The sequence below is a fragment of the Myotis lucifugus genome, unplaced genomic scaffold (genome assembly GCF_000147115.1).
Source record: "Myotis lucifugus unplaced genomic scaffold, Myoluc2.0 scaffold_173, whole genome shotgun sequence".
Classification (NCBI taxonomy): domain Eukaryota; kingdom Metazoa; phylum Chordata; class Mammalia; order Chiroptera; family Vespertilionidae; genus Myotis; species Myotis lucifugus.
The window spans coordinates 1108075-1121971 of record NW_005871221.1 but is presented as its reverse complement, the minus strand read 5'-3'; the positions used below and the strand labels follow the sequence as shown (position 1 = coordinate 1121971).

At 40.1% G+C, this 13897-nt stretch overlaps 1 protein-coding gene across 7 annotated transcripts in view; it reads right to left on the bottom strand.

Annotated features, from left to right (window-relative positions):
• The window catches only part of GOLGA1 (golgin A1), a 39880-nt gene extending 29642 nt beyond the window's left edge, over positions 1-10238 (bottom strand). For 3 of the 7 annotated variants that reach the window (XR_001349717.2, XM_006096260.3, XM_006096263.3), the window contains exons 1-6: positions 9685-9854; positions 9268-9318; positions 7981-8277; positions 4135-4225; positions 1838-1912; positions 802-899 (exon numbers count right to left, since the gene is read on the bottom strand). Coding sequence is in view for 6 of the 7 variants with exons in the window: in XM_006096260.3 (XP_006096322.1) it covers positions 802-899; positions 1838-1912; positions 4135-4225; positions 7981-8115 (399 nt within the window). In the remaining variant the exon portion in view is untranslated. Of the gene's footprint in view, positions 1-801; positions 900-1837; positions 1913-4134; positions 4226-7510; positions 7696-7980; positions 8278-9267; positions 9319-9684; positions 9855-10112 lie in introns of those variants that run through there. The other 4 variants (XM_006096261.3, XM_014462200.2, XM_006096262.3 and 1 more) reach the window with 4 other exon arrangements.
• Between the last annotated feature and the right edge of the window lie 3659 nt (positions 10239-13897).

Here is a 13897-nt window from a genome sequence, read left to right as displayed (position 1 = left end):
CAGGCTTCCCACTATAGTTTGACAGTCTGTTCAATGCTGCTCTGCCTCTGCATCTATTTTTGTTCATCAGTTTATATTGGTCTTTATTATCCGTTGCAACCTCACCGGGCCGTCCCCACCTCACCGGGGCCATCCCAACCTCACTGCGACCGTTTCGACCTCAGCATTATTTTCCTTTATTATTATTCATTCAGCATCTTTCAATGGATGATTCTAATGAGATTACAGGAATTCCCTTCTGTCTAGCTAGCTGAAGCTGAAGAAATTTGGGAACAAAGATTGTAAGAACTACGTACATCATGGATGATGGCTAGCTTGGTATCATCTTCTCCATTATCAAAGGCAAATGTTTGGATCTAGGCTTTGAGAGAACAGAGATCCTTTTCCTTGTCTTGGGCTCGCTACCAGACTATGGACACACAATTTCCCCTCTCCATTTTACAAAGCTACACAGTTGCAGAATGAAAATCTCACATTCTGGACATACCTCATGATTATAACTGTAAAGTTTCTTGGTAATATCCCACCCTGAGGCCAAATGAAATCTCAAAAAACATACAGGGTGGGGCAAAAGTAGACCTACAGTTGTTTGTATGGAAAATAAAACAATAATAAGTAATAATACAAGAAACTGTTTCACGAACTCACAACTATAAACCTACTTTTGCCTCACCCTGTATATAGTATTTCTTTTCTCCTAGGTTGTAAATATTTTCTACCAGGTTTAAGTCATGATTTTAAAAAATCATGTCCCAAATGAAATCTTTTCGCCAGTCTTGGGCAATGTCAAATATAAAATACCTGGTCCTTTCTGGCTAATGCCAAAGCCTGTTCTTCTGCCATTTTGGCTCTGTTGGCTTGGAATGTCTCATTCTGCTCTTGAAATTTCCGCATGGAAGCTGTTAACAAAGAGGCTTTATTTGAGATATGGAAACATTTCAGAAACAGCATCACAAATAACCCATGTGATTACTTTACAATTGTCACCTAACAAAAAGGCCAAGGTCACATAAATGAATTATGAGACTGAGAAAAACCTGATCCATCTCAACTTTCCCAGAATCGTTTGGCCTTAGTAATAGACTATCATTTTTGTTTATTTGTTTCCTGTTGTTTTTGTTTTTTTGTAATAATCAAGTATATACATTTAGGAAGATGCCAAAAGGTAACTTTTTAAATGGTACAATGAAAAAACACTGAGTTAGGTAAGGTGCAAGAAAACACCAATGCTGTTGCTAAGTGATGGCTATTAACAATTTATAGAATTAAAAAGAAAAACAAAAATCAAAACAAAGCAACACACAAAAATATTTCACTTTGTTTTTCTTTAAAAAAATTTTTTTAGTATATATCAACTGAAAATAACTTTCTACTTCCGTTAGCATTTTCTTTGATTGGACCAAAGAATACCATATGACTTAGGGTAGAATAAACAAAATATATATTCTATTGTTGGAGGAGGAGTGATGACAGCTAGAGATTTCCCCCAGTTTCTGAACACAGCAGGTATGCAGCTATGGCTAGAACCAAGTTTCCTGATTTAGATCCCAGGGCCAGGCACTAGATTTTGCCAATAAACTGGTCAACTGGATGAACACAGCTTCCTTCTCCTAAGAAACATGCCCGTAAGGCAACATGCCCATAAATACGAGTTGTATGTTACTAAATATCAAACAAATGTTATATCAACCTACTTAAGAATACTGGATACTACTCATAAAACAAAGATATGAGCTGTGACAAAGTAAAAATTTAACCATACACAATTGTTTCATTTATAAAAACTAAACCCTAAAAATATTGGGGGGGTAAAAAAACAGGAAAAAAAAATACGTACAATCCTGGTGTTTTTCTAATGCAATTTCAAGCTTCTCTTTTATCTTCTGCAAGTTTCGGACCTGTTCAGCATAGTCTTGGGTGAGGAGGGTGACGCACATACCAGGAATGGACAAACATCAGGAAAGGAAGTTAATTAAACAAAAAAATGAATGAAAATGATGATGATTTTTTTCAGCCTGAAAACGATTCCTGGTCAGGATAGCTAGGCAGACAGCCTCCCAATAACAATGAACAAGACAGGCAAACAGGTAGTACAAACTATCCAAGGTGTAAATGGAGAATACGAATAGGCAGCTTTGTTTAGCCTTGATAAAAAAACAAGAATTGGGCCTGGATTGGTCATCAGAAATGCCCTGCTATGAAAACCAGTATCATCTCATTACTTAATTTCAAATCTCAGTTTTCACTTCCCCTTCCAGTCTTAGCAGGATAGATCAAAGGGAACTCCCTAAATAGCGTACAGTCCGTACAACTGAGTAACAGTGGTTAGGGCACTAGCAGACACCTTACCACAGTACTGCCTTTACAGTGAAAATGCTTCATTTTCTAAAAAAGTCAGCTTTCTTTCCACACAGGAACTGAACTGCCTATGCCATTTTAAAGGTGAAAGTCAGAATTAATTACCTGAGTGGCCAAAGAAGATAGTATGGTATAGTGGAAAAGTACACAGGCTTTAGTTCAAATCCCAACTCTATCAGTCCTTAAGCAAATGATTGATCCTAAGTATTAGTTTCTTCATTTATTAAATGATGATATTAAGAGTACCTACCTCAAAGGATGCATTAGATAATAAACCATTTTATATGCCTTATGCACCTAGCACACAGTGCTCAATAAAAGGGAGCTGCTATCGTTATTATTCATACTGAGCCTGTCGGGAAATACCCAGGACATATGTGAGCTCAGTAAATGTCAGTTCTCTCCCCTGTCCCTTCCTCTCTAACCTAAGTCAAGCTCAAACTATTCTCCCTTCTACATTAGGGAGGGTACATATCATTTTATAGTTTCCCCACAACATTAAACAATGTGCAGTTATTTCACCTGTGTTACTGAAACTATTTACACTAGAGGGTAAGAGGACAGTAACAACTGAGTTTAAAACAGACTATAATTAAGAGTATGGACTCTAGCCCAGCCGGCATGGCTCAGTGGTTGAGCGTCAACTTATGAACCAGGAAATCACAATTCGATTCCCAGTCAGGGCATACGCCTGGGTTGCGGGCTCAATCCCCAGTGTGGGGCATGCAGCAGGCAGTCAATCCAAGATTCTCTCTCATCATTGATGTTTCTATCTCTCTCTCCCTTTCCCATCCTCTCTGAAATCAATAAAAATGTATTTAAAAAAAAAGGAGTATAGACTGGGATCCCAATCAAGCAAATCTGGATTTGGATCCCAGCTCTACCACCTACTACTTGTGCGACCTTAACCTTGCTATGTCTAATAAGGCTACAGTGAGGACAAACTGATAATAAACTAACTAGAAGTTGGGAGCTACATTATGGACCTTTGATAACTGAACAAACACACAGATGTCACATAAAATTTGGGGAATTTTGCAGTCTACTGCTTTCACTCCAATAAAATGGGCATAAGGCCAATGGACAAAAAGAAACACAGAAACCACTAACCACTTCACAGGATGAAGCTTTCAAAATGCATCCACTGGCAGAAACAAAATAAGAACTCACACTCTATCACAAACATGACCTGCTCAGGCAAAGGATTTCATGGGAGTTGTGTAAATTGTAAAGTGCACACAAAAAAACACAGCAAGCGTTACTGCTTCTATAAAGATGCTGAAGTTAGAAATACTATTGAAATGTGGCCCAGACCAGAATAACACTTACATAGGTGATATGTAGCTGTAGCAAGTGGCAACAGAGCACCAAATCCCTCTGGTGTTGAAGAATCCAACATGTGTTGGTCATTCCCTGTAAATGGTACCCTCTACCCCTCTCCATCAGAAAGCAAGCTATGCTAATGGCTAAAGAAGACAGTCAAGTCTATTTTACATACACGTTTAATACCTTTTATATCCATGGCTGGAAACCTCAGGAGCAGAAAACGTAAGTTTTGTGTGCTTTTTAAAGTTTAAAACTCAGTTTTGAATTTACACTATTTGGTATACTAACAAAAAAAGGAACAAAGAGGGTATAAATTTCTCCTTTTTTTACTAAGAAAAGCAAAATACATAAAAATAACTATAAGATTATACTATATAGCTATTTTATAGGGAGAGAGGGTCAGGGAAGGAAAATTGCCTTTGTTTGTTTTTCATGAGTTCTTAGACATACCAGAAAGTCTGGCCTCTAATTTCCGTATCTGTTCATTCCTTCTCAAAAGCTGAGACGAAAGATCTTCTCTGGAACTGCTTCCATCGGAAGCCTGTTGAGATAGACACACGAAGTAGTATTCATACATGGGTTTTTGGAAGTGTGAGACCACAGTACTGAACCAGAAAGCGACGACTCTTATTTTAAGTTTGGTTACACTTTGTGATCACTGAAAAGCTTAACTTACATGGATCCTAGCTCATGAACCTATAAAGCAGAAGCAACACTATATCCATCTACAGTATGAAGATGCCAAACAAATAAATTATGTGTGTGTATACATGGTATTGAAGTAAATGATGGTGAACAAACCCATTATGATCTTATTACACCAAGTACATAATACAGAATATATGTTTTCAGTGATTAAAAAAAAAAAAAAAGGAAGTCACTTTATTTTTCCAAAGCTAAAGTCCTGGGATAAAAAGGGAAAAGTTCTGTGATGATAAAGAGGGGAAGGCTAGTCTGTGAGGAAGAAACTATTACTGATATTGATAAAGTTTCAGTATCTTCATCTATAAAACGAAGAGATGTCATTTTAAAGCTCTAGAGTGAATCAAATTTTCCTCAACAGTCTACATTATCGTAAAACATTATCTATTATTTTGGTCATTGCTTACTGTTGTTAATAAGTAACTTGCTTTATATTTTTACCTTTCGTTATAAAATTTTTAAAAACACAGACGAGTAGGAAGAATGGTTTAGTGAACATTAATTTTAACAATTGCTGATGTTTTCCCAAATTTGCTTCATCAATTTTTATTTTACTAAAGTACTTTAAATAACATCAGGCCTGGCTGGTGTGGCTCAGTGGGCTGGGCATCTCCCATGCACCAAAAGGTTGCCAGTTCATTCCCCGTCAGGGTTTAGTCCTCGGTAGGGGGAGTGCAGGAGGCAGCCAGTCAATGTTACAATCTCACATCGATGTTTCTCTCTCTCTCCCTTCCTCCTTAAAATCAATAAAAAATATTTTAAAATAAATAACAGGCATCATGGTATTTCATCCTAAATACTTTGATAAATATTTCTAAAACATAAGGACATGTTCCTTTATAACCACAATACCATTACCATACCTAACAAAATTAAAAATAATAGCATCTAATATCTAGTAATGTTTCTCAATTTATTCCCAAAATGTCTTTCAAGGTGGTTGAACAATTCACTTTAAATCATTGACCATCTAGCCACTTGCCCATCCACCATGTATGGAGATGCAGTACAGTGTACAGGTAAGAGGGAGTCTCTGCAGGCAGAAGGTCCAGGTTAAAGTCCCATCTTCACCACTTATAAAAGTATAGAACTTGGGCCAATTATTAACTTCTCTGTGCAATGGTTGCATATGTAAACTATGATAACAAACATGATGTACTTTATAGAACTGTTATGAGTAAATAAAACAATAATTGTCAAGTCCCTAAAATAGAGCCTTGCATAGTTTTAATACATATCATCTATTATTAATAAAAGTTATGATTATTACTGTTAGTGACACATCCTATTCTCAGTATTGTGCTAATAAGCACTGAAATAGAGAGAGGTAAAACAAAGAGTCCTTACCTAAAACAGCAGCAGCCGCAGTAACTGCTAATCATGAAATACGTGTTAAGAGCCAGGCACTATATTACGAAGTGTTTTATATACTGTGCAGCAAAGAGTTAACATCACAGGCCTGAGACTGCCATTTTTAGCAAGGTCTGCTTGGAAGGTTAGCCTTTGGCTGACCTATGGGAACTTAGATTTTGCAAGGGTTCTCACTATTCCTGATAAGAAAGGCTCATTGTACCCTAAACTGATTATGCAAAAAAAAAATATATATATATATGGTTTATGCTAACACCTGTTCTTCTTCCGGGAGTCTGAAATTTTGGTAAATGACTAGCCTCCCAATAAAATCCCTGGGCACTGAAATGCTAATGGGCTTCTTGGTAGACAACATTTTACCCTGTGTCATCACATTTGTCTGAGAAACACAGAGCCTGAAATAAATGGAAGTAAATGTGTTGCCAGCAAATGGAGGAGAGAGGGTAAGTTTGGGACATTTAGGAGATGGAAGCCAAATACAGGGTATCCCCAAAAAATGTATACACACACTTTGAATAATTATAAAGGTAGTATTTATTAAAAGACATTTCATTTTTAAAATTGAGTTATTAGCTGTTAAAGTCTGTATGTATTTTGGGGGGGGGGAACACCCTGTACCTGTTAACTGCTTGGACACCAAGAAGTGAAGGAGGAAAGAGTTTAAAATGCCTCTAAGGTTTCTTGCTGGTGACTTGGGGGATGAGGTGCACATGTGGAAATGAAGTTACTGAATTCACTTTTGTTCATTTTAGAATTTAAGATGCCAGAGGAAAAACATCTGGTTGGAGAACTATATGCAGCAGGTTATAAGTGTCTGAAAATAGGGCGGGATCAGAATGTATATATAGTAAGTTCAAATCAATTACTTTAGAAGTCTCAAAGCAAAGTATTTCCTGAATTCAGGCCAATCTGTATGTCTGAAACACATTCGCAATGAGAGCCTTCATTTAGCATGTCAGCATGCAGGTATTTCTGCCTGCATGAAAGGCAAAGCAGGTATTTCAGTCACAGAACTCAAGAGTTAAAACTATATCCTTCAGCCTGGTGATCAAATGTGCACTTATTTATATTTCCTGTTAAATATAGGAGGCTAATGATAATTTAGATCTGGTAGTCTTATTGTTTCATCCCAATAACCTAATAGCTTCTACCATGAAATCTGACCCAGACAGGCAGTATAAGAAAGGAGGAAGATGAGTCATCTGACCATGGAAACAACTCAAGTGTCTATCACCAGGAGTAGACAGAGATAAACTGTCTTCAAGTGCGGGAATCCTATACAGCAGTAAAAATAAGTGGACCACAGCTTCATGTAACACAGATGCATTTTAGAAACATGTTGAGTGGGGGGCAGGTAAAGTCCAAGAAGACTATACAATTTTTTTAAAGCTTAAAAATAAGCAACATTAAACAACAAACTGTTGATGAATATATTTATATCTGCTAGGATATTTTAAAAATCAGGGGAATGGTAATACAACATTTAGGATAGTGGTTATCTGGAGGGGAGGGAGGGGAAGGGAAGAAGCATATGAGTAGCTTCAACAGTATCAATAATGTTCTAGTTCTTTAAATAAGTGACAGATGAACAAGCCGTCATTTTATTTTTATGCTTTATACTTTACGTTTACTTTATATACATATTTTTTACATATATGAAGTACTATAAGCCATTTTGGGAAAGTTATCTGACTTTAAGGGGATCCTGCCATATGCTAGAGACATACTTTTAATCCTAAGGCTTAACATTTACCTTACACAGCAGCATCCTCATTTCTGAAACTTTCCAACCACAAAGGTTTTTTATGAATAAGGGACATACTACAGTCATCAGTGCCATCTTTTCATCAACTTTCCCAATAAAGGAGTGTACTTTGGCTCACTCCACATGACAACTCAGAGACCTTGTTACGCAACAATGGCTTAAAGTATATGTGTCTACAGAGACAACAGACAGAAGTATTGAGAAATGAAATGTAAAAGAAGATGCACAAGATACATAGATGGAAAAGAGTACAAGAGGATAATGTAAAGAATATGGAAAGGAACTCACAGAAACATAAGAAAAAATAAACAGAAAAGCACCTCAGAATAAGAAGAATCATATAATAACTACAAATAATCTTTTAATTAAAAAATATACTTATTGGAACGATCCCTGAGATCTTATTTTAAATATATATTGAGATGGTAACAAATACTAAAAACTATGAAGATACTTACAAAGTCATCTCCTGAGTCAGCTCCCATAGAGGCAACAGACTCCTTGCTCACCGACCGCGGGATCCTGGTAGCACCTCCTGGCCTCTGGGAAACAGCAGACTCTTCTGCAACTTTCTTCTTTAGTTTTGCAAACATTTTGCTGTGTGGCTATCCTGTCCTGGTGACCAGCTCTTACACCACCACAGCAAGTCTTTAGGCCAGCAACCGAGAATTCCAAGACAGGTGTCTAAAAAGTTCCAGACATCCAGGCTACCTGCATTCCCTCTTAAATGTGGGTCACCTATGGCAACACAGAATCTACAATCAGATGAAAGAGATAAGTTAAACACTGGAGAGATTTCACATCTGAGTTGCTATGTTAAGCTTCAGGTTTCAAAATTAAGTTTCACAATTTTCCATGCATACTTAATAGAACACAATTACTAAACATTTAAAAAGCGCTCAGGTACTTCATATGCATACACAGATCAAGAAATTCAGTCTGGAGTTGGTGAAGTAATCTGCCAAAGACTATGTGGCTAAGTGGCAGGGCTGGTATCCCTACTCCCCCCACGCCCCCCACCCCATACACCCCAACCTGAGATCAAACCCACAACCTGGGCATGTGCTCTGACAGGGAATCAAACCCACATCCTTTCGTATACAGGACGAGGCTCCAGCCAACTGAGCCACACCAGCCAGGGCCCTACTCTTTTTCTTTAGTACATACACCATGTTGGCCATGGCACATTAAGTAAAAATTTCCAGGGTAAACGTTAACATCACATAATGATTCTGAATCCTCCTCCCAATAATACTAGCTACAGTTCCGTGTTGTTGTTTTTTGTTGTTGTTTTTTTAAGATGAAGACAAAAACATGTAACTCACTGTGAGGAAAAGGTGCAATGGTGCTATGTTCCCGGATGGTTTGCAATCAGCTATTCACCAGAAAAAGCTGACAACCTGGCAGAGACCAGGCAAGGCAGACAACTAACTATATTAAATAGGTATCAGATATCCTTACACGTTTCCTGGAAACGCTTTGTGGTTCTCTTTAAGGATGATGAAAATGACCTCAAATCCGTTTCTTTTCATAATACTCAACAATGAGACCCAAACGCCCTTTCCTCCCGATGGTGTATAAGGCGAATATTCTGGCTCGGGCCTTCACTGCTCATGTGCTGTGGAGGGCAGCCCAGCTCGGCTACTACCATCCACAGGTGACTTTCTACCTCCGCAGGTCACCCATTTCAGTCCGTACAAGGCTTCAAAAGTTTTACCTTCAGTGTCTGTCAGCCACCGACTCACCTGGCTTATCTACTAGATTTAAGACGGCCTTGGAGGTCAAAGTTTTCTGTCCTGCATGAAGACAAAGATAAAAATGCATGGGATATTTCTCTCCAAGCGTCAGGCCGAAACGCGGAGGGGGCTGGGCAGGCTGCAGAGAGCAGGGAGGGTGATGGAGGGAGAGGGAGAGACACCTGCCCCCGACGCGGACCTCAGTGAGCCCGCCCCCCGCACCTGGGCGTCTCTGTCTCGGTGATTTGCCTACGAGTCTCACTCACGGGCACAACATTGAAAAAAAAGCCTCAAAGAACAACCTCTCTCACTGCAGCCGGTGCCTAAACAGACTTCGCACTGGGATCCCCGGGCGAAACAACTTGAAGGAGGCGACGATGTCCCGGGGCCCGTGTCTCTCAGGTGACTCTGAGTCGCACTGTTTACCTGGGGCCCCGACTCGCCCTGAGAGAGTCGCGGGGGGCAGATGGCTCAGTGGGTCACGGGCAGCTGCTTCACGCCCAGGGAGGCAGGCGGGAGCCTCCCGTCGCTCAGGCTCCTTTCCAAACCGGCCGGAGCGAGGACTGTCGGGGAGGGCGGGACCCGGGCCCCCTTCCCTTCTCACAAGGGTGGACCCTGAGGGCCAGGAGAGAGGTGACTAGTCGGAAGGTCCGCGCGCAGGGGGCTCCCCGAAAACCGCGCTGCCGCACTCCCGGGAACGGCAGCCCGCCGGACCGCACCCTCGCCCCGCAGCACCCCGGCACCGCCCCCCGCCTGGGGTCCGCGGGCAGCCCCGTCCCGGGGCGCTGTGGGCGCAGACCGAGTCCACTGGGAGAGAGAGGGGCTGCCCGGGTCTCCGGCCCCCGCCCGCGCACCTGCCGCTCTCGGGGCAGCCGGCAGAGCCCCGCCTCCGGGCCTCTCGCGAACGCCAGGCCGCGTCACCAGCGCGAACGGCCGGCCGGCGAGCGGGGCAGCGACCCGGAACCGCACGCGCGCAGGAGCCGGAAGTGACTGCGCGGGGCCCGCCCGCGCGCGCATGCGCCGGGGAGCGGTCTCCGCGGACAGCGGCGCGAGCTCGGCGGCGGTTGGGCCGGACCCGCTGGAAGGCGCGGGGATGGGCGCTCGCTCCCTGGGGCCTCCCTGCCACGTCAGCGAGCGGCCGAGTCGCGGATGGTGACTGGGTGGCCGGAGCCTTTCTTCTTCTTCAAGGGAGCGGTGCGGGACGGGGGAAGTGGGAGGGGCCTCGTGGCAAAAGGGGAAGAACCCTATTGGTGCGGTGGGGCCGGCGTGCGGTTTGCGGGAGGGAAGGCTCGGGTCGCGGTAGCGCGGGGCCAACCGGAGCGCCTGAGCCTCTCCCGCATCCCTGCCCCACGCGCCCTCCACGGCCGCCGGCCACCGAGTAGTGGGCAGCCCCTCCAAGTCCGTGCCTCCTCCGTTCCTCCCCCGGAAGCCCGCACTGGTACCTCGCGCCCTGTGATCCGTGTTTTACCTTTTGTGCCCGTGACCTACGGCGGCTTACACGTTTTATACCGCAACCCAGGACACGTACGATGCACCATTTAAAGAAAAGCTCCCGCATTACCTAGTGCAGTCTGATACATTGCATTTCGTAAAGTGCAATATACTGTCCACTGTCCACTAACGGGTTTCCAACTTTGACAGAAGGAGAGCCCAGAGGTAAGGCTGCCTTGTACAAAGTTACAGTGCGAATGAGGAGCCTTCGTCTGGTCTCCGGACTCCTCGAAGCCAACCAAGCCAACCATTGCACACGAAGCTGCTCCTGCTCCTGCCCCAGACCCAGCACCGGCGGGAGGGCCAACAGCCTCCTCTCATTCCCCCAAACCATCCCTCCCTCCGCGCGTCCCAGTTCTGACCGCCAGGAGCAGCGGAGGGAAAAAAAAGACTAGGGCTCAGAAGAAATATACAAACTAGGAGAATAAGCATTGAATCCACAACGCCAAAAGAATTTAAAATGTCTGCGGTATTATCTGGAAGAAGAAAACAAACAAACAAAAACGTGAGAGTTGAGCACTTACGTTGTCAACCATTCTTAAGAAAACTTTAAGCAAATAATGTTTATTTTCATATTGATACACTTAATATATACGTGGATTCAAGATACAAAATTCATTTACAAGAGTTCACACCAGATGAATGTTAGTCACATTCCTAGAGAACATTTATCAATGCAAAAAAATGCTTTCAATACACTGACAACAAAAATCAAATATTCTGTAATCTTGTTATTCAATAAACATAAAAATGACAATGTTTAACTTTCCATCCACTAGTATTTAAACGCCCTCAAGGTGGTAGGCACCATATAAAAGAAGAAAACATTGGAAAGACAGGGGCCTACAGAACCCACTCTGCAGAATCACAGTGTTTACTCTGAAATTCAGTTAGTGAAGTAGTGAAAGGCTTGCTATTCTTTATGACAAATCACATATACAAGAGTCAAAAGTTATGAACTCAAGAAAATAAAATGTTTCAATAACCTCTCCATTTCTAAAATCAAATAAGTATTAACAATAACAGACAAAGCAGGAAAAGGCTGCTGAAAAAGAACATTACAGAAAAACATCCTTAAAAGTATGTATGGCTTAAGCAATCTGGAAACACACAGACAAGACTTTTACAAGACCACAAAAGTTCAAGTCAAATGATACAATATAATTTTCCCCCTTAGTCATTGGTAGTAAATAGCCCCTTCAAAATTTATTCTACTGATAATACATATAAAACTAATGAATTCAAATGGTTTGCTGTCTCACAGAGCTGAGTTTATGGATTATGTTCTAAAGTATTAACCCACAATACCCAAAATTTAATACAATGAGCAACAAGACTACATTTCAAGGATTACAGTAATTTGTGAATAGCTAGCTAGGCAACCAAATAGCTTCATTATTTGGACGACAGATTAGCAGCACTTGTATAAGAACTGTTACATGATAATTATTGTGCTTCAATCTCTTGAGGAGAGCTAATAAATATAACTCTATAATCCCTATAGTGTTACAATTCTGTAACATTTCAGTTACAGACAAGCACAATTTTTAAAAAGTATTTCACACCACTAGAAAGTCCAGTAATTATGGTCTCCAAATGTAATTTCTGCTATGATCGAAACAAGTGCATTTCTGCCTAATATCCATAATACAGACAATAGGTTCACCATTATTTTCAGGAAAAACAATCAAACATAATTTATTTTTAACTCTTATTTGAATATCTTAACCTTTAGTGATAATTTGCATAAAGAAAGGCTATTCAACTTGACAACGGAAACCGCTCAGAGAAAATAACATGGCCTGAAATGACAACAATTTTTAGAGCAAAGTAAGAGATGACCTATAACTGCTTCATCAGATTCAATGACTAATGAAACCCCTATCTGTACTGGTGCTACATACCAAAGATAACCTATTTAGATAAATTCATTTGTAAGCTCTACTATGAAAATGTTAGGACATCGTACCTGCCTTTCCTAATATCTAAGACCTTTCGACCTCAACTAGAAGAAATCTACAAAATGTAAGACTCTCTGATTGCTGAATAGCTGGTTTATTAAAAACAAACAAAAAACAATTGGAGAACTAGCCATATGGTCTAAGTGACTAAAGGAACGTATCCAGATAACTGTAAAAGCCATGAAAACCAAGTCCTAAAATATTTTACTGAATCATTAAGTTATTTTTAATAAAAGATAAAGTTTTTTTAAAACCCCATTCTTCAAGAAATAGTAAAATTTTTACTGCCCTAAAATGTTTAAAGCAATTTTCCTTGCAGATTTTAATATATCACAACACATTTTTATAACTCAGAAAAAAAAAATCAGTAACATGCAAAAGAGGGTAGAAATACAATTTTGAAAAATACTGTGATTATTTCTCTATGGTTTGGAAATATTTACTTTAGGATAATCATAGGATAATTTCACATTTTACAATGGTTGGTCATACTATACTGATTTGATGTTTGAGATAATTTATAGGTCAAATTGTAATGGTTACTAATCTTATTTTTCAATCATGGACAAGTGGACATTTGCAACAGCTTCAAAAGAGAAAATATTAGTAATATAACATAAAATTTTAAATATTGTTTACTGCAGACTTACAGGAAGGCTGGCAATAATTCCCTATCTCATTCTAAAGTGATATAATCACTCAGTCTATTAACTTTCATTCCATAAACCAACTGAAGAGTAACAATCTGAACCCTAAAATTACCAATGTTTCAATAATACCACACCTAAAAAGATGATTGTCTTAGGATACACTGGAATTGTCCAATATAGGAAAATATTCCCAATTTATAGTCTGTTCTGTGACCAAATTCAGGCTTTATGACTAAATGAATGTGGAGTGCAGAATTAATATACTTGAAACTATTTAAAAACTGACCTACTGTCCAAATATGTTTTTAAAAATCACACAAGTTAGCTTGACAATTAATTTTAGAAATAACTTTTTAAAACACACAAACGAAATTAACAAATGTATTTTAAAATTAAGATATGGTGCTTCAATCAATGATTAAGAAACAGTGTTAATACAGAAATGAAATTCTTCTCAAAAGTCAATATTACACCAAATAAATGAAAAATACCAATTTTGGCTTAAGAGAACATTTTCTATCTACAGATGGAAATATT